This window comes from Seriola aureovittata, chromosome 19 (assembly GCF_021018895.1).
Source record: "Seriola aureovittata isolate HTS-2021-v1 ecotype China chromosome 19, ASM2101889v1, whole genome shotgun sequence".
In the NCBI taxonomy this organism is placed as follows: Eukaryota; Metazoa; Chordata; class Actinopteri; order Carangiformes; family Carangidae; genus Seriola; species Seriola aureovittata.
In genome coordinates, this window is record NC_079382.1 from 18218125 (window position 1) to 18239597 (window position 21473).

The 21473-nt window shown below is 40.0% G+C and overlaps 2 protein-coding genes across 2 annotated transcripts in view; one reads left to right on the forward strand and one right to left on the reverse strand.

Annotated features, from left to right (window-relative positions):
- The first annotated feature begins 208 nt into the window (after positions 1-208).
- Positions 209-20570, forward strand: esr2a (estrogen receptor 2a). The gene is made up of 9 exons (XM_056363346.1): positions 209-367; positions 9103-9493; positions 10570-10730; positions 11686-11802; positions 12254-12562; positions 14313-14451; positions 16228-16361; positions 17523-17706; positions 17853-20570. Exons 1-9 carry the CDS (start codon positions 244-246, stop codon positions 18091-18093), a joined length of 1800 nt encoding a protein of 599 aa, XP_056219321.1. The 5' UTR covers positions 209-243; the 3' UTR covers positions 18094-20570.
- Positions 20100-21473, reverse strand: part of LOC130160764 (nesprin-2-like) — an 82531-nt gene continuing 81157 nt past the window's right edge. Inside the window, exon 111 of the mRNA XM_056363465.1 lies at positions 20100-21374. Coding sequence (XP_056219440.1) covers positions 21167-21374 — 208 coding nt within the window. The 3' untranslated portion in view covers positions 20100-21166. The remainder of the gene's footprint in view (positions 21375-21473) is intronic.

Sequence of the window (21473 nt, forward strand, 5' to 3'; positions counted from 1 at the left end):
TCTATTTGGCCCCTATATGATTACTTTATTTATTAACTAAATTGATCACAAGACAAGAAAAATACGTTTCAGTCTATTTTTATTCATAATGTTTAGTTTGGAAAAACCCAGTTCACGAGGAAGGATTTTATTTTGAAGGATTTTACGCACCTTATTGTGTCTGTCTTGACATCATTTCCCTAGACCCCGCTGGTCGTTTGCCTCCAGGGCTGAGAGCAGCGGCAGTAGCCGTGACTTATATCAATGCAGACAGACAGTGGGGTGAAGTTACTCGGTGCTCGGCCTCTCTGCAGCTCACACCCCTGCACTTTCCCCACACGACACCGCGGCGGGAACCGTCACTGTCAGACTGACAACTTTGTCTCTGGTAAGAACATCTCCAACATATATTCGTGCTTGTAGTAAAGAAGGCGGCGTGGACACTCGGTTTAAGTCCCCCCCTGACCCACTGACTCCACGGCTGCAGGTCAAATATTGAAGCAACAAGTAGAAGGCCTGTAAGTGCATGTGTCAGGAATCAGATCCGGCTTGCGTCTTGTGTTGAGGCTGGTTAACAGGTGTCAGATTAAACTCTAGTGAGAAATCTTTACCCGGACCGAGAGTTTATTGTTTTGAGGTGATCATTTCTAGATGGCAACTGGACTTAATCAGCCTTTTTTAACAGCTTCTTGAAAAATGATTCCTGCAAAGAGACAGAGGATCATGGGGAATATGACTGAAAAGTTAATGTTTGTTTCCTTAAACAACATCTGCACAGTAGATCTATACTAGATCTTTACCGTACATGGATCATCGGGACCAGTATGGGATCTCATGTCTCTATTCTGTGTCGGGTTCATAATGTGGTTTGAGAATCTGGCGTTTAAATTTTAAACAAGTCTGATGTGAATATTAGCTCACTTCAAAAAGCACTTAACACTGTAAACAAGCAGCTGTTATCAGCCAGCTGCTACACAGACAAGCTCACAGGAAGAATTTCCTCTGCTCCTTGTGTGACCTGTGCATCTGATGATACGGAACTACCTGTCGCTGCTCAGGCTTTGACTATTCACATAACTGATTTAAGTGGCATCATTTCTGTCATTTCACAACAGACAAGACATATATTTTTAACATTGCAGTTTAGTCATTTTCATGCTTTTTGTCAGTTGTTTAAAGGTTGTTTTCTCTCTAAGTATAAACTGCAGAGTTTGTGTGGTGCTGAAGATTAGGAAATGAAGGGAAGTTATTATACCAGTGTTAATAAAACCTCTGCGTTGATTTAGGGAGATCTTGCTGTTTCTTTGTCAACTTTGTCATTTGCAGAAGTTGAGCCAGGTTGAGAGACGACCTGACTTAATCCTCTCAGAATTTATTTATTCATGAAATGAAAGATTTCATTGCCGTCATTAAGAAGTGGGCAAGATTAAAAACATGTATCCTACTTTAAAATGCATTACACCTGTCTTCACACATAATCTTTCCTTTAAATGTGCAAAGAGAGGATTTTACATTCACAGTTGTCACCTTCAAGATAGTTGAGTTTTGGCGCTGACTGTCATCGTGTGTGTGTGTGTGTGTGTGTGTGACGGTGCGTCTCCTCAGGATCACTTGTCACAGTCGGTGTTCGTCACATACACTGTAAAAAAAACAAACAAAAAAACAAACCGGTCAAATGACTGGCAGCAGCGGCTGCCAAACAAAAACCGTAAAATTAAAAACAATTAATTTATGGAAAGTTTCATGAATATTTCTGCAGTGAAAATCTGTTATTTTACAGATTTCTCCTAAATTATTACAATCAAACACCATCAATTAAGTGATGCCAATACAGTTTCTGCAGAGAAACTTTTTCCTAATAATTAAAGTGTCATTCAATGAAATATTAACACATTCTTAATATTGCAAACTAAACCCTTTGTTTTGGAAGACAAAGTAAAAAATACTGTGTAAAACAGATTAAAATCGTCTCAAACTTCAACTTGCAGTATTTGTTTTAACATTTCATGTTTAAGTGTCAAGACATGTTAAAAACCTGTAGAAGCACAATCTAAATACAATATTTAATGATTCAGCTTCAGATCAATTCTCTTACATTTCTCATAAAATATAATAATATACTGAAGAAATGCAAATTAAATTAAGTCTCTGTATGTAGTCTTTCAACATAAGTGGGGTTGGAAACTTAATTAGAAATAACATACACACCACTATTGACACAACACTTTTATTTAATATATTCAGATGTAAATTTACAATATCAACCAATTATTCACAAACAGTTCTTCAGAGCCCCGGGATGATTTGCAAAACCAAAACTGGCATTTCTCCATTGGTCTATCTTGCCTGGTTACTATAATGAATTCAGGATGTCACCTCTGAAAGAGGGGGGCTGTGGTCTGTTGTTTTTTAGCTTGTATTTTAAATTCTCCATATAGTTCTGACAACATATGTGGACAAACGTTATACTATCTTTTATGTCAGAATCCCAACTATACAGTGTATTAATAAGTAAAATCAAAACATACCACAAAGGTCAATGAATCTTTACCAGATGTGACGGTGCAATGAAGCAGATGAAGAAAAATCCACCTTCAAACTGCCAGTAATCAGCTGGATCCTTGGTGCATCTGGGGGGAAAAAGAAATAACAGGAGACATTAAGATTCACTGTAAAGTCCTTAAAAAGTATGATTTCATTATTTTTTTTACTGCATTCTAATGTTCGGACTAAACATCAAAGATCTGAAGCTCATTTTCAGAACTCTGTTTGTTCTAAACAGGCACGCTGTGCACCCACCTATGTAGGCGCGTATTGACAATGTGCCCTTAAAATAATGGCGAAATATTGTGCCATTTACTTAAAACCAGGTTTTTGTTGTTCAATTTAAACAACTGGCTATTTGAACAATGTGTGCACTGGATGGGAACATGACAACTGCTTCAGTCCGAAGCTAGCAAACATGCTTGAGTTGTGCTTTACGCCAGGTGAGAGATGGGGCTCGTACACTCTCTAGTCAGCTGCTTGGAAAAAATTAACCATTACATGACAGAAAACTTCATTCAACATTCAGCAACAGGGAGAAAACAGCAACAGAGACGGCTGATCTGTGAATATCCTGCACCTGCTTGTCTGGCTTCACAGTACATCTCAGACATGCTGTTGGTTTACAATCCCAGCAGGTCACGAGTTGGAAATCTCCATGTGCCTGGAGCATTTTCAAAGTGTAGTGAGATGACTTTTAGTATCTATACACCTAAAATAATTAATATTTTGCAGGATATAAATTCACTTAACTTCTCTTAGGTGACCAGATTCCGTCCGACCTTTCCTATTTGTCCATATTCCACTTCTCCGTTAACACCCAACAAATCAAATTCGCTCAAAATAAGAATTTGGCAGATATAAAATAATCCAGTTAAGAGACAACAGTAGCAGTGCGGAGTGCTGACACCCAGCAGCAGCACTTCCTCTCAATACTTATTTTCAAATTTGACCGGTGAGAGGCGCGCACAGTTGTCATTGGCCAGTTGCCTTGATGACAGTCAGATCAACCAATCCTGCTCAAATGCTCAGGATGAGACAGCCAATAACAATTTTTTTCAGCGTGGTAACATAGCAACAATAGGAAAATATGATTTGTCAGTAATTTAATCAGTAATTTTTCTTTACAAAAATGGGAAATAAATTTAATTCATTATAATTGGCATGATGCTTAAAATTAGAGTTTGGCTTTTAATTCACAGATAATTTCTGTAATTTTACAGACTTGAACAGAATTTTAAAAACAGGGAATTACTGTAAAGTTATTTAGAGTTATTTTCTGTAAAATTAGGATTTTTTTTTTTTTTTTTTTTTTACAGTGTAGACCTGGCTGTGATACTTATGGACAACAACTACAGACATTTTCATTTTTTAAAAATAAAAAGGTAAATCACACACTCCCACTATTATGAATTATTATGAATTCTATTGATTATAGGTTGAATAAGCTTACAATTGTGTTTTGGCATGTTGTATTAGGTTAATTTTTGTCGACATCGTGAATGTGTCAGAGAGGTAAAAATAACTCGTGCCAGTACCTCAGCTCATGTATGGGAATTTGGGTTAGAAATACCTTTCAAGCAACTACAGTCTCTAAAATGAGATGAATTAACCGCTCAGTCCCAGTGTACTTAAAAAAACACACACAAGAAAACTGCAGCTTCACAAAGGAAGGATTCATTGCATGGCTGCATGTTGCGGTGAATCTGTTGAATATAGTTGAGGTTTAGTAACACTTCAATTTTTGTCGAGTGCAGAATTTAATTTGCCGTTGAAAAGAAACTGAAAGAAAATCTAAAGCAGAACTTCTTTCTGTGTAAAATTGTCTGTACTTTTTTTTTTTTTTTTTCCACAGCAGGGCAAACAATTCAATGACATTTTTCACATTCTCTGGCACTAACCAGAACCCACATTCCCACTCATACTCCCTTGCTGTATTTAGAAAGGTACGGCGTCTTCTCTGCGGAGAGGGTTTCATATCTGTTTCCGCCTGATTTTAGGGAGGCAGTGAGAATTTAGGACGGGAAAACGACACGGCCTTGAGCTTTTGTGCAAAGCATGCAGTTCTGGCTAATGGCCGGGAACATTTCTGTCACTTCATTTTTTTGCTTTATTTGGCTTTGTGTGTAATTTAGGGGATTTGCGGGGAAGGGTTTGTGTGCATGAGTGTGCAAAAGTGTATAGTGCATGGATGTTTGTGAGCCGTGTGAATAATGCCAAAACCAAATTTTTTAACATCAGTCTGTAGAGTACATATTATAATTTTGGGGGAAAGAACAGCATGTAAATATAACAGGTAAAATCCAAACTGCTGTTACTCCACTCAGGCTTGTTACTGCTAGCTGGTGTGTCTTAGCTAAAGCTAATTTACCCACTTTTTCCTGTTTCCTGCAATTGAAAAATCTAATTAAATGCTGTCTGAATTAAGTTTGTTATACATGAATAAGGTCATAGCTAAATCCAATCATAATGGAGAAAACAAGTAGCACGTGGTAGGCTAAAGGCTAGCTAGCCTAGCTTAGCATATAGCACTGCCTCTAACTGCTAACTGCTGCCTCAGCCTCTGACTTCAGTGGAAGTCATGTGAGTTGATGTGGTTAAACTACCCTTGAATCACATTTAAAGATATTTAATTAAAGATAAATGGGGTGCAGTGTCTAAAGGACATCTGTGATTATTATAATCACCATAAAAAGGCATAAAATTAAGGTTTTACAACTCATGTATCTGTTTAAAAGGGTGAATAAGAGCCTTCAAAAATTCAAACCCTCTTTCTCAATACCCCTTTCTTTAGTTGCTACATGTTCTCTGTCTTTGAAGAGCAGCATATAATCATAAAAAAGCTAAGTGGGATGCTGTAGAAAACACTGAAATATTACTCGTGAAATCAGAGTTGTTCTATAAAAATGCAAATTGTCCAATGTTATTTTCAACAGTAAAATTACTGCTGATATATAACTGCTGCTTCCCTCATGACTACAGTCATACACTTGATATGGAAGTCTGTGTATTTGGCAAAAAGGTTCAATTTAATTGATTTCTTTTTTCTGCTGCACAGCCTAGATCTTGGTGCTATGGCTTGTGCAGCTGCTCAGTCATTGAACATAATGGTCGAACTTGTGTGATAGCTCTGTAAAGCAGTAATGGAACTGGACATTGGGGTCCTCGAGTAACATTTCCGAAGTGTTGTTGTCTTTTTGAACTGGACCTTTGGCATTTGAAACTCTTATTCTTTAAAAAAAACAACTTGTGTTTCTATCTGGGTTTGTTTTGTCCGTGTGAGATAGTATGAGTGGCGACAGGATGAGCAGACTTGTGGAGGATCTGGGAGGTTTTCTCCCACAATGAGCTGCCAGCTCCTGAAGAGTGTGACAGTTAGGAGGTTTAATGGCAAGGTCAAAGCTTCAAAGGAAACACAAACTCACATCTGCTTTTTACTGCAAAATGGTAACTGAAGAAACAAATCTTACTACAATCTCTTTTCTTAAAGTGACTTATCTGTTTTAGGAGTCAGCTCATTCATTGGCTACAGACACAAGGTCATTGAAAACTTGGTGAAATTAAACTATTTGAAGAAGACAGCGCTCTTTGCTGCACAATCCTTTATGCTTTCTGCTGCATATAACATGTAAATTATATACAATATCCTGATAGATAGATACATAGATAGATATCTTAAGTGTAATCAAATTTGAATTCCTGATATTGCGTATCTTTTTATTATTGCTAGCAGGGCTGCATATGTTGCAAATGCAGTTTCTGTTACCCGGTGTATTACTTCTTATCATCCATCATTCACCATGATTTAAGCTGAAACAGATGAGCTGGCGAGCAGCGTAATTAAACGTCAAACAGAGAGTAGCAAAGACTCTTTGATTTACCAGGCGTTTTATCAGCGCAGATGCCAGGGAAAGATTAATAAACTCCATAGATGAGAGGTGCAGCCATCCTCCCACTGCCAACGCAGCGTTGTCAGACAAATATGGATTGTTTGTTAAAGGAAATGCTGTTAAAAAAGAACAAATATTCTGAAACCGTTGCCCTGTGGTAACAGCTGAGAGTAAAGTACCACCTACACTGTTCAGGATTTGTAGGCCTGAAACATCACCGAGGCACTAGTCATCATTAATAACAGTGGAAGGCTCAGTTACAGTAGTTTTAGATGTGTTTGTGAAATCCTGCTGTCATTATTACACTGCACACATGCTGCATGGCTGCCAGTGGAAAGACTTTCTACTAGAAATTTACAGCGTTAACTGGTGTTTTTGGCCACTTGGGTGCAGCACCATAAGCTGTAAACACAACACTGGCACATTTTCATGTTTTCCAGTCGATAAGGTGGACTGGTTAGCTCAGACAGCTGCTCCAGCAGATATGGAGCAACATTAGCATTCATTCATCCACCTGATGAATTTGAATCCAATCTTCATCCTCCCTTTTTTTTGCTCCACAGAGCGTCTGAGGATAATTCTCCGTGGATTTGTCACAGATTGTGGATGTTTCTGTCTCCATGCACTTCATCTAACATCACTTTCTTTTCCTCAGTCAACTAAGGACAAAGTACTTTTCATTTTTTTAATCTAAATGGCCACTAGTCTTTATTCTCAGCGTGTGTCAGAAAAAGAAATCAGGGTTATGTACAACAATAAATAACGGCTGCAGAATATTTTAGAGGGAAAAATGTGATGTTTAAAGTCATAACTGTGACTAGTCATATAATCATAAAAAAAGTCATGTTTAGGATGTTAAATGGCTAAATTTCCCCTCAGTGTTTTCGCAGCTACAGGAGTGATTTTTCCAGTCATGCTTTAACTTAATATCTTATAAAACGGAAATTGACTCTAGCACTTTTCATAATGATCACCAGTTCTAATTGCAGCCTTGTGAATTTAATTACTGCCAGTCTTCTAAAGTCCTATTTTAGGCTTATACAGCACAAGACCCTAGCTACTCCTATGGATTATTGAGTTTTGTCGGCCGGCCAAACCAAAACTTTCCTCAGCTTTTTAGCACGATTAATGATCCTTGCTTTTCCTTCTGAGTGAGTAATGACTTCCAGAAGTGGTCTTTATGCCAGAAAGATTGAGAGACTGTGTACGACTGTGACTGAGGACACACTCCTGCCACCCAGGAATTATTCATTCTGTTGGACAAGTTCTTGGACAGCTCTGGGGTGTGTGCATGTCTCAGTGTTTGTGGCATTTGTTGATCTACCAGCTGTCTCTCTCTCCAATACAGTGTAAATCCTACAGTATTTCCCATCTCCGCTCATTGTTCAGACACAGCGTGCCTCTATAAATAAAAAAAAAAAGAAGAAAAAAAAAGGGGAAATTCCACCTTGTAGTGGTAAATATTTGAATCCCACTTGAAGCCTAGATTTTGACTTTCAGCAGCTCTAACACACACACACACACACACACACACACACACACACACACACACACACACACACACACACACACACACACACACACACACAGTGTTAGACTTGTGTGTTCAAATTATTGCCACAATCAGTTTTAATCCAAATCATGAATGTTCATTCTGTGATACTGTTTTCTTTTTTTAACCAGTCACTGTATATTTAAAAAACATATGAAAGATTAATTTCAGTTTTTTTGCTTAGTATTGTTGGTCTGGAGTAGAACTTTTTTGACATACGTTTAAAAAAAAAAAAAAAAAAGTCTATACTACAAACTCTTATTAATACATAGTAAATTGAAAAGCAACACAAACAAAATCCAATTTTGATTATTTAAGAGGTTACGCTTTCATCTACTTCCTCTTTAGGGTTTTCAGCATTTTTGTAAAATTAATTTATGACCAGGCTTTGTTGTCACAATTTTCACAGTCGTTTATAGAGCCCTCACTTTAGTGAAATACATTATGTCTTACATTTTGTCCAAGCCACAGGAGAATTGTCTGAAATATAACCTGAGATTTGTGATAAACATATTCTTAACTTAAGGGTAAAGCTTTTCCTAGAGTTTCCGATGTCGGTGATGTTATGAGAAGTACAAAGATGAGAACAAACGAGAAGTGTTTGTACCTGAAATATTGCCTCTAAAAGAGAAAGAGTGTATGAATGCAGCTCCTAGTTCCAGAACAAACTTAATGTAATGTCAAAATACTACTTTGCAGTTCACGCTCAGTATTTCGATGCTTTAATTAGTGTTCTGTCTCTTCCACCTGCCAAGGCCTGCCACAGGTCTCTGACTGGGTCCATGTGCCGGACTGGGAATGGTACTGAACTCCTTCCCTGCTGCGGCTTAGACAGACTCCTTTCCGGTGTTAACCACCTAACTCAATCTCTACTTTTGAGTCGGGATCAACTTCATGTTGATCATGTGATCTGTCCCAGTCCCATTGAGGAGACTCATAACAAAGTACAGAACATGTTTGGTGAGACTCATTCATCAGTCTGAGAATTCACCATGTGAGCTGCAACAATCAAGCACTTGTAGATAATGACATTACCACAGTGACCTTCATACCAGCAGAAAAAAGATGACTCCGTCCTTGGTCCCATGTTCTTTGCTGATGATGTAGTAAATCTAGTGATACTGAGCTTGTCTTTAGTTGCGATGGCTGCCGCGTCTACAGAGAAGGACCAGCCCCTCCTGCAGCTCCAGGAGGTGGACTCCAGTCGCATCCTCTCCCCGATCTTCGGCTCCTCCTCTCCCGGCCTGTCGAGTCAGCCCATCTGCATCCCCTACCCTTACACCGACCTCGGGCACGACTTCACTACCATACCTTTCTACAGTCCAACCACCTTCAGTTATGCCAGTCCCAGCATTTCAGACTGTCCCTCTGTCCATGAGTCACTAAGCCCCTCCTTATTCTGGTCCAGCCGTGACCACATGGGGCCACCCATACCCCTGCAGAGCTCCCAGGTCCAACCCCAGCGCGGCCAGCCAATCGAGAGCGTGTGGGTGGAGCAGACGCCACGGGACAGAGTGTTAACAACCAGGTAGGATGGTGCCTTACTCTTACTCTTGACTCTGATACTGTTTTAACAACCACCCAAACTGGTTTCTTGGGATATTTGTTTATTTTTTGTAATTTATTGAGACAAAGCAGGTTATTTAACACATGACAGACATACGGTGCAAGAAGTGAGACTGTCAGTACATCAGACAAAGCATTAGTTTTTGTGGGGAAGAGCAGAAAGTCATGTTTAGGTGTGAGTGTGTGTATGAGAGCAGTGTAAAGAAACATGTAGGCGCCATTAAAATAAAGTCAATAAATAAATTGGGCAAAAGATATGAATTATTATAACAGTCTTTGGTGGAGTGTTGCATGGCTGTCTGTTTATTTGTCTCTTTGTTGAGCTGTCTGTTTGTTTGCAGGCTGTGTGGTGGTGCTGCAGTTTTGTTTTTGTTTGTTGATAAACCAGTTAACAAATTATTAATTTAATAAAAAAAAAAAAAGAAATTAATGAAAAAAAAGATTATTGAATAATTGTTTAGTTTAAAAAATATTGGAAAATAGTGAAAAGTGTGTATCATTATTTCCCAGCGTCAGAGGCGACCAAAAAAATCTTTACAAAGATGTGAATCTGAGAAAAGCAGCAAATCTTACATTTGACGAGGAGGAAACAGCAAACGTTTGACATTTTTGTATCATAAATGATTAATTGATTATCAAATTTGTTGACATACATCTGTCAATTGACTAATCCCTACTCATTCCAGCCTTAGTCATTATTCACAGTTGCATTTTTAAAAGCCTAATTCTGTCTTACTAGTCAAATATAACCATGGCCATTCAAAATGAAAAATCACCATTTTGCCTCATCATAACTTCATATTTCATGTCAGTAATAAGAAATAAGATGGAATTGTGGTTCATTATGTACATACAATCATTTTTCTCTTCTTCTCAGTGTGAACCTCTTTAGCAAATGCTGCAAAAAAACAAAATAATCTGTAGTTATAATACTCGTGGTCCCAATTCATTAAGATGGAATTTGCTGCACAAACTGCTTTCTGTACCTTGGTGGCAGATTGTTTATTCCACATGTCTCTGTCTCCTTATCTGTATGAGTGTGAGGAGGCGTTCCCAAGAGAGCGAGGACGGTGTGGTGTCGTTGAGCGGGAAGTCGGACCTCCACTACTGTGCTGTGTGCCACGACTATGCCTCGGGCTACCACTATGGAGTCTGGTCGTGTGAGGGCTGTAAGGCCTTCTTCAAGAGAAGCATCCAAGGTGAGACACAAAAACATGCAAGTTCCAGGTTGGTGATTTTCAGTGTTTGTTGGGACTGTCAGAAGTCATTCCTTTAAAGGTCCCATATTGTATAAAGGGAGATTTCCGTTTCTTCTTTGATTCTAAAGCAGGTCTAGGTTCTATATTAATACTGTGAAAGTATCAAAGAAACACACACAGCCTGTATTTAGAAACTGACTCTTAAAACCAGAGAGGCTCAGAGCCTCCTCTCTTCTGATTGGCTCCCCAACCTGTTCGTACTAGAGCTCCAGAGAGAAGCCTGAGAGAGGAGGAGATGTAAAACTACATTGAGATGGTTTTTGGCACAAATATATCTTCTTATGGATATGAAAGCTTCAAATAAAACAGGTGTAGGAAAGGTGGAGAATATGGGACCTTTAAGTTTGTAGCAGGTTATGTTCCTGAGTTACGGTGTCTTTTGGGAGTCCTAGACTTTTCCTCGAGCGTAATAAGGTTGATGTTTGTGGTTTTCAGTGATCTTTGTGTCAGCTGTTGGATGGATTTCAGTGAAAATTTGTGCAAAGTTCAAAGTATGTCCTTATAGAGCTGTTAGTATGGCTGTGACCCCCGGGACACAGTGTTCCTGAATCTTAAACACATATCCACATTCCTGTAAGAGGAAAATACCCACTGAACTCTGCAGGGATTTTACACCTGTTAAATCACAATTGAAGAACAAATGCTGAAAAAGTTGCCTGACATGTACTGTAGCTGAATCCCACAGTGTGAACCGTGGTTTGTTTACTTGCTGCCGAAACCTTCATGCCCAGTGTTAGCGGCACAGTGAGAGACGAGCTTGTAATTTGAGATTAGCGCCCTTTAGCAGGTGCTTATGTTTCAATGAGACGGCGCTAAGTGTTTGTCAATCTACAAGTCTGTGTGTCCACAATGCAGGGCTTTAGCCTTTCTTTATTCTTCTTCTTCTTTGTTTCAGGACACAATGACTACATCTGCCCGGCAACCAATCAATGCACTATAGACAAGAACCGCCGGAAGAGCTGCCAGGCGTGTCGCCTTCGCAAGTGTTACGAAGTTGGCATGACTAAGTGTGGTTAGCGTCCTTTTATTCTCTTATTTGTGTCAGTTTCACCTGCTCCCATCTGAGGTTTCCTGCCCCCAACCAGACAACTTAACTTTCACTGACACTCTGCTCTGATTTTCAGTCGGTGTGGTTTTGTGATAATGTGATGTTTCACCACAGCTACACAAAACATCTACCGATTTACGATTTTCTTTGCGGTTTTGAACTTAAAAGTCTCCTGTCCCACTGTCAAGATGTAGTGGCGTAACCCTGCATTGAGCAACAGTTAGAATAATTAATTAATTATCCAAATGAGTTCATTTAAATAGTCCGGCTTTTCATTTTCCCATACATCTTTAAATGATGTAGAAAGTGTGATATTAAATGATATTAGAATAATTTTAAATCAAAATGTAAGCAAATTTTACACAAATTTTACATTGGTACCAGTAGTAAACGTGTGATGATTTTTTTGTCTCAGGAATGCGAAAGGAGCAGGGAGGCTACAGGAACCCCAAGACGAGGCGACTGACCCGTTGGTCCTCACAGAGCAGAACTAACGGACCAAAGGCTGTAACTGCACCAGCGGAGGGTTCGTTGGGCAATCCGCAGTGGCCCACACTGACCTCACGGCAGCTGATTGAGCGAATAATGGAGGCAGAGCCGCTGGAGATCTACCTCATGATGGACATGAGCAGACCGCTGACCGAGGCCAACGTCATGATGTCGCTCACCAACCTGGCTGATAAGGAGCTGGTTCACATGATCAGCTGGGCCAAGAAGATTCCAGGTGCGTGTCGGGGTGTTCATGATTTGTTTTCCGATACCTTTTCATACATTACCCATTGAGTTTTCCTCTACATTTTTTTTATATGAAGTAATGCAATGTAGTAGTTACGGTGCATTCAAAAATAGATTAAATAAATACATACTACTTTCCATTTTTCTTTTAATGAAATGTTTTAATGACATACCTGGATATTGTTTTGTCTTTGAGCGTTCCTGCAGAGCGGCTCAGTCTGCTGAGCAGCAGAGTTAATGACCTCGTCCGGACCAGACGCGGCGATTGTCTCTGCTTCATTTAGTACGTCAGCCTCACTCCTGCAACACTCACAAGCGGTGTTATGAGACTGGAGGTGGACGATGAGCTGTGACTTTACTGTAATTAGAGTGCGTCTCTGTTTGGTCGACAGTTGGACTGGTTCAGACGGCGTCTCAGAACGACAGTTTCAGACGTGGCTCAGACAAACATTATGACTCATAGAGAGCTCGCCGTACCGCACTTTAGATGTTTAATTGCAAATCACCTGCTTAACGTTCCTGCAGTTGTAGAGAAGCAAAGCGTTGAAAAGGTCTCTCTGGCATAAATACGTGCTGCGCCTGTGTGAGGCCCTCTGCTTGCGAGCCCCACCTCACAGTATTATCTAATTATTAGATATACACATGAAAATATATATAAAACTTTACGTGGAAATGTCACTACACTCTACTCTTGTTTAAAGCATCTTAGTGTCACATCTGAAGCAATGATACTGAGGTGATCTGATGAAATGTGCACTGTACCTGTCAGTGGAAAAGTCCAGACAAAAAGAGGAAGTCAAGCAACACACAGTTTGTAAACTTTTCCATTTAGTCATTTAAACCAAGAAATTCCCTTTAATGGAAAAAACTCACATAACATGAGCACATACAGCACTTTTATGAAGTGTAAAGAAAGAGAAGTTTGAAATACAACACTGGACATGTTAACCTGTACCTTTCACAATAAAGGTCAGCAGTTTAGCAGTTGTAACCTTGTTCTGGGGTCAACAAACATCATCATCAGTGGATTCTTTCTATTTTTCATCTAGTTGATTGTTTAGTTTGAAAATTTGCCAATTAAAACTCACCACAGCCCAGGGAGAATTCTTTAGCTGGATTGTTTTGTTGGACCAAAAGTTCAAAACCCAAAGATAATCCATTTAAAATGATGTAATACTGAGACAATCGGCAAATCCTACGATTTAAAATGATGGAACCAACATTTTAAATGATAAATTAACTTAAATGATAAATTGATTTTCTGAATCGTTAGTGATTCATTAATCAACAAATAATTCAGTTGATATTCTCACTTTCAGAAACAGGCGAAGGCGCCTGGATGATTACAAACTGCCCTGAGGGAAATACAGAGACGTGCTCTAATGTTCAGCAATAGCTGTTTCATGACTTGCTGGTTTGTAAATCACAGGATCAAGTGTGAGCTCACATTTAAAGGCACTGACGGTGAAAAGAAGGACTCTGTGTGACGTGTCAGACCATTGAGATTTTAGGGTTTTGTTTTTTTAATGATCTTTCTCTATTATTCTGATTGATGGCGTCTTTGTGTCGCTGTTGTTGTTTACTACTTGTTCTGTATTATGACCTTTATGCAGCAGACTCATTGCCCTTTTGGATTTCATTAGACTGAACTGAACATATTACTGTGATATTAATTACTCTCAGTGTGCTCAGAATTAGCAGCAGCGCACAGTGATGTACCATCGTGTCCTCCTCCTCAGGGTTTGTGGAGCTCAGTCTCATGGACCAGGTGCACCTGTTGGAGTGCTGCTGGCTGGAGGTGCTGATGATGGGACTGATGTGGAGGTCGGTCGACCATCCAGGGAAACTCATCTTCTCCCCCGACTTCAGCCTGAGCAGGTACCACCCTCTCACATCATGCCACTAATGTGATTGATGGATAATTCAAGTTTAGTACGACCTGGGTCAACTCGGGTTTCTTGTCCTGTCTAACTTCTGTTCCTGTTCGCCATATTGTCAGATATAAGTGAACAATGTGTTGTCAATAACAGTGAAGGCCTAGTTTACAAAAACAAGACCCGAAGTTGTAATAAACCAGAATTACACTTTAAAGAGCCCCACTTTAATTCCCCGTCAATCTTGTTACACGTTTAAAAGAAGCAAAAATATGTCAAATACAAAATACTGTTTTATGGTTAAAATAGAAAATGATTTGCTTCAGCCAGTCCTATCACACCCAGTGTTTACTATGAACACTTTCCTAACCAGCCTGTCTCATGCTCATACACTCCGTAAACAAGCCTGATGCAAGCCTTTGTAATTCCAACAAACCTTTTAGGTCTGTTGACTTGCAATATAGACTTACATCTGTATCATATATACATAAATCAGCTGGCATTAGCTTGACTATGACATACTTGCTGGTCAATAAGTAACAGGAAATTGTTGTACAGAGCTGCCCTGACACAGTCTGTGCTGCAGAGTTTAAGTTTATTTATAACTGCTAAATGGCAAGTCTTCTCAATTCTTTAAGAATCTTATTTAAATTATCCTCAAACAAACTTGTTTACATTGTGTGTTTATGTAAAAATGTAAAAACAGAATATCAACCCATATATTATTATGTGTTATTAAACCCTCCAATATCCATGTCAGTATTGGCCTTTAAAAATCCAGTGTCAGTTGTGCTCATCACCTTCCAGCACACACTCAGTTTCAGCCCCGCCACGATCTGATTTGTATCTTGCTGGTAATGTTTTCACATTCGGATACAAAAAGTGATGAACTGCTTTAGAGGCTGGAACAAAGTGTCCTGAGCTCTCTCAGGTTTCCTTGTGCAAGATGACATTTCCTTTGTGGTCGCCCCTGTCATCGCATCATCTCTTTGTAATAATGCGATGCACGCTGCAGGGCATGACTTCTGCGAGGAGGAATCTTCCAGGAAAAACAATTCAGATTATGTACTGTAGTAAAAGTAGTAGTGATACCACACTATAAACATCGTCCAGTACAGAAGTATTATCAGCAGATTGTACTTTAAGTATCAGAAGTAAAAGTAGAGGAACTCTTTACGTTATGGGTCTGGAAGATCCTGGAAATTCCATTTAAGCTTACAATTAATTCGAATGAATTGGATTGTAGTCTACTAATTGAAGTCCCTGTCATTTTCCCCTTATAATTAGCATGAAGTTACACGGTTCTCTCTAGGAAGCTTGTCAGGAAAACATGGACCTGTGAAATAAATTGCTACCAAAAGCATTTATTATGCACCTGGGAGCAGGACGTCCACTAATCAAAAGCTAGGTGGTTCGATCCCTGGCTTCTCCACTCCACATGTCCAGGTGTCCTTGGGCAAGATGCTGAACCCTGAATGAAAGCTCAGAGTTGTACTTAGGTGCAGGACTTGAGTAATGTCTCACCAACGGAGTCTTGTGCTTTCTGTGCTCCTCCAGTTTCAGAGCAGTCGATAACATGAACTCATTTCCTTTCCTGCGTAATGATGCCAACTGTGGAAATAGTGCTGCTTCATTGTCGTCTTTCGGATCTTGGTTGCAGTTGAAATTGAGCAGCAGTTTTGCAAAACGTCTTTTAATTTCTGCCCAATTTGTTGAGGTGAAAAAAATGATGAGTTGTTCATGATAACCAGCTGTTGATGTTTGTGTCCTTGTATGGTAGAGAAGAAGCGAGCCGTGTCCAGGGCTTCACGGAGATCTTTGATATGCTCATAGCTGCCACGTCCAGAGTGAGAGAGCTCAAGCTGCAGAGGGAGGAGTACATCTGCCTCAAGGCCATGATCCTCCTGAACTCCAGTGAGTGAGCGTGTTGTTTGTGTGTGTGTGTGTGTGTGTGTGTGTGTGTGTGTGTGTGTGTGTGTGTGTGTGTGTGTGTGTGTGTGTGTGTGTGTGTGTGTGCGTGCGTGCGTGCGTGCGTGCGTGCGTGCGTGCGTGTGTGTGCGCGCGCGTGCGTGTGTGTGCGCGCGCGCGCATGCACGTTCATGCAAGTGCGTACATATACCCTCTTAATTCTCCTGTGTTCAGCTTGTGCTCACTCCATGTGTCATGTACTGTTTGTGTGTGAGAGAGAGAGGGAGGGAGGGAGGGAGGGAGGGAGATGCTCCAGTATGTGAAACCACAGTCAAGTGTTTGATTGGTATCACAGCATGTAATCCCTCCTGTGTGAGTCTGCACAGCGTTGGCAAGGAAACCACCTATAACTTACCAGTGAGAACCCTAATGGGAACACGGTGTATAGGTCGAGTCTCAGCTCTCATTGGTTCTGCTGAATGAGTAACAGGCAGTGCCTGTTTGATGATGAACAAGGTCAGAGCCTCTCTGCTGAGCATTTATACCAGGGAGTTAGAAATTTCTGACTAATGGTTTCCTTTTAATTGCCTCCACCATCAGAGTGGAACAGGGGTCATGTTTTTGCATCAGATCTTCCCTGTTTGAACATTAATGTATCCGCAAGATGAAAAAACTAAATCTCAAAAGTGAAAGGTTGAATTCAAAAAAAGTAAAAGCTGTTTAACTTTTCATCCTAGAATGTGTTAAACAGTGACCCTCTCAGGGCTTCTGTAAATTACAGTACAAATTTCAGATTTACTCATTTACTTTTTAGGTATCAAAATTTAGTATTGAAAGATTCTGTCGGTCCATAAAAGCTCTACTGCTGTTAGTGGTGGGCGATTTATACTATTACTTTTTATTAAAGCAGCTCATCATGTAGTGGAGAACCACAAGTCATGATGTGAATGAAACACCTCATGAATAAACCATATCTGAATCACTTTTTTATTATTACTGAATTATTTATGAAACATTTAGAATTTATATTTCTGTTCTGTTAATTAAAGTTAATCCAATGAAAAACATGTGAATGTGTGAGAAGGATAAACTGGAGTCACACTAGAAATGTCATTAACAGTGAAGTATAAATGACCCACGAGCTGAAGTGTGTTTGTGTGTTGGCAGACATGTGTCTCAGCTCCTCCGAGGGCAGCAAGGAGCTGCAGAGTCGCTCCAAGTTGCTTTGTCTTCTGGACGCTGTAACTGACGCTCTGGTGTTGGCCATCGCCAAAACCGGCCTCACCTTCCGCCAACAGTACACCCGCCTCGCACACCTGCTCATGCTGCTCTCGCACATCCGCCACATCAGGTAAAAAACGAACCCAGGACATCCCAGTTATAAAACTTTTACAAGCGATGCTCATGGTCATCATGTGTTGAATTTTCTGATGACACACTGTTCTCCAGAAAAAGCCCCACTTAAGCCTTATTGTCCTTCCTTTTTGAATTGTGCAGTAACAAAGGCATGGACCACCTCCACTGGATGAAAATGAAGAGCATGGTGCCTTTGTACGACTTGTTGCTGGAGATGTTGGACGCCCACATCATGCACAGCTCCCGTCTGCCTCACCAGGCTCCCCAGCAGGAGTCCGCAGACCAGAAGGTTTCTGCTTGGAGCTTCAGCTCTGGAGGCGGCCCCTCAAATACCTGGACTCCCGGCAGCAGAGGAGGTGGAGGTGAACGCGAACGCCATTAGCCCGGTCAGAATTCACATGCAATGAATTTTCACTGCTTTGCACAAAACACTGCTTTGACACACTGTGCACTGTTTCCTCTGATCTTCAGTTGAAGCTTTAGTAGACAGACAGGATTCGTTGCCTTACTACCACATACTGAAAAGCCAGACTGGAACAAGAAGATGACCCAATTGTCATAATATGACCAGTAGCACCACGACTTGCTTAAAAGCACAAGTCACATGTTGCTGCCATGATTCTGTTGGTCTTAGTAATGAGTTTTATACCAGATAATGAGCCACTTCTTGTGCTGAGCCAAGCTGGTAAGTTTCAGGACAGCAGAGCTTTGAGACGTTATTACCGTTATTACCAGAGATAATAAAGCTAGAGCTACACAATAACATCAGATACAGACAGGAATTATTGTTTTTTTACGGTTAAATGCGTAAAGTTGTTAGAAACCTCCGATTGACCTCAGGAGTCTGTTCCAGAAAGCAGGTTAAGTGAAAATGAATAACTCGGTTACAGAAACCGAGGTCACTTTAATTCTAACTTACTGTGACATTTAAAGCTCCAAACTTAACGTGTGCGTTGGCAGGTGGAACAACTTTTCTCTCTGTCTTTACCTTCACTAACGTAACCTCAGCGAAGAGATCTTTTCCATTGACTGTCAGATATTACTCAAGTGGATTAGTCAGAACTCCCCAACTCCTAGACGAACACTTTGATGCGTAGAAGTGCTGGAGTTCCCCTCGAAGGGTTAAACTGAACATACTCAGAGTGAATGAACTCAGACTTTTCCGTTTCAGAACAGGAGAACAGTTTCCAGCTCGGGGTTAGTCAGCACACGGTTCAAGGTTAGGTTTGGGTGATGTATATACAGAGAGATAACGGGTGTATTGCTAAACAGGTTCTACTGAGGTAACTAGTTCTTTAATATTCAGGCCCTGGCCACTTAATTAGGTAAACCTTTACAATGCAGTGCATCCAACCTGCCACAAATTCTTCCTGCGTTATGTTTTACTGAGGCCATAGTAAGATCGGAAAACAAAGCTAGTCTGGCTACTGTAGCTAACAAACTGACATTAGCTCACAGAATATTGAATCAGTTTTTCAGTCAGAAACCTGCTTTACTGAAACTGTATAGAGGGCCTGTTTGTTTCTCCAGCTGTTTTGTCACAACACACTTTTAGTTGACCACTAGAGGGCACTCCACTGCACTGCACCTGTTAACACCAGATGATTTCATTGTCTCTGTCGAGTCCCGGCTTTATTGTCAGGCGTCTTATTTGTTTTCTGTGACGAATTATAAACACTGTTGATCTTAATCGCTAATGAAAACAATCATTAGTTGCAGCTGACATAAGCATGAATTCAGAATAACTGTGTAAATGTAAACTTGGTGTTACTTGACTCAAGGTCCACTTACTAGCTTTCATCAGTTATTTGAGTGATCACTTTCAAACTTCAACCCCTCAAAAGTGACCTTACCTCCAAGTGAATGTTTCTGTTTTTAGCACATTAGTTAGTTACATACTGAGCTTGGCGTTTAAGTGTTTTCCACACTAAAGGTACTACTACAGGCCTAAAAAGAAATAAATAAAAAGGAGAGGCAGGAAAACATACATTCCTTCTACGTTTGTGCCTCAGTGTCTTCTGTCGAGGAGACCAGGGTTACGACTAATCTAAAGGGGTGAAGAACGGTAACCTTTTTATTTTGGGTACAATATTTTCAGGCTTGTACACAAAAAATTGTGTCTGGTAACAGGTTAAATCCTAAATCTGATTTTGAAATTGAGCATTGGATTAAGTCTTTAAAAGGTTGTTTCACCTTAAAACTGAGCTACGATCTTTCTTTTGTCACAAAAGGTTCTTTTGTAGTTTTAATTCTTGTTTTGTGTTGAACTTTTAAAAGTATATTATATGTTCTGTCAAAGCCCTTTCTTCAAAGTTTATATTTGGATGTTCATTTGTTTGTCATTAGGATTTTAGGCAAAATGAGAAAAAAATGCTTTGAGAAAATGGATTTAAAACAATCAGTGTTTACTACCAGAAAATCAGGAGCATAAATCCACCTTTTGCTGTTATAAATATGCATTATATTATTACAATCTGTACATAAACATCATCCTGCTAAATCTAACATGGCACCAGGAGGCATGTACATGTCTGCTCACAAACAGCATCTAAAAAAATATGGATATAGAAGTATGTGTATAAAAAACAACTTTAATTTTGTACTATTGGCCTTTTATAGAATACATTCAAATTCAACCAGTGTCTTTTTCATTTAAAAAAAATTATTTTTCTTTGTAGAGTTCAGTGTAACCGGCAGGATAACGTGAGACAAAATGAAACGTCAACAGTTGATAAAATAATGTCCAGTTCAGACCATGATCGTCATGATAAACATGTAAAAGACCAGAGGACTGACCTCAGTGTATGTGTCTTTTGTATGTACATTGTTTTGAATAAAGGAAGCTCTGAAAGAAGCAAAGCGACGGCTTGTTCAGTGAAAATCCACTAATGCAGCCTTCTACTGCCACTGTGTCCTGCATGGGATGTTTAGACTTGATTATCCATCGACTGAAGCTTTTAATCAACTGGGTCTTTCCTCTTTGTTGTTCTCCAATGAACTGACTCAATATATTTACTGGCTTTTTCTTCTAACCACTGAGCATCGTACAGCAGCTGAAAGATAAACGTACGTGTCTTTGCTGCCGCTGCTTCACGCCTCCAACAGTCAATCACACCTGAGCGAGCACGAACATCTGCTGATGAACTCTATTTTTGAGTTGTGGTTTGCAGGTGCGTTCTACAAGAGGCTGCAGTGATTGATTTTCTTGGACGGTTTCAAGATCTTTGCAATATTAAACTAGAATATCTACATTTTTGTTCATGTGATGTTTGTTCTGATTGAAATGCAGTCGAACGGGCAGGTCCGGAATAAATACAATGTTCTAAATTCAAATCTTTAAAAATAGAGATTAAAATACAATTTGGGGTAACTTATGTTTGACAGTTTGGTCATGTGACAAAAAGGTGGCACGTGTTTCTCTGCGTTCTCAAACAAAATATGCAAAATTTCCATCATCAGGTGGGTGGGGGGCCGTTGGTGTAACGTAACATGGGGTAGAAAGACCGGGCAAAATTGTTGGCCACAGTGCAGCTGGGGTCGCTCTCTGACATGGGAATCAGACAGGGGAGCAGCAGGAGGAGCAGCAGGAGGAGGTGGAGGGGGAAGGCAGCGCGAAGGACCCTGTAGAAGAAGGACCGAGGCGGAGACGAATCCCTCCTCTCTCTGCACGACACACAGGACACGTGAAAAGGTAATAAGACAACTGAGCGAGGAGAAACCGTAAAGACTGAACAGTAACTGGGACTTTCTTCATAAGCATAA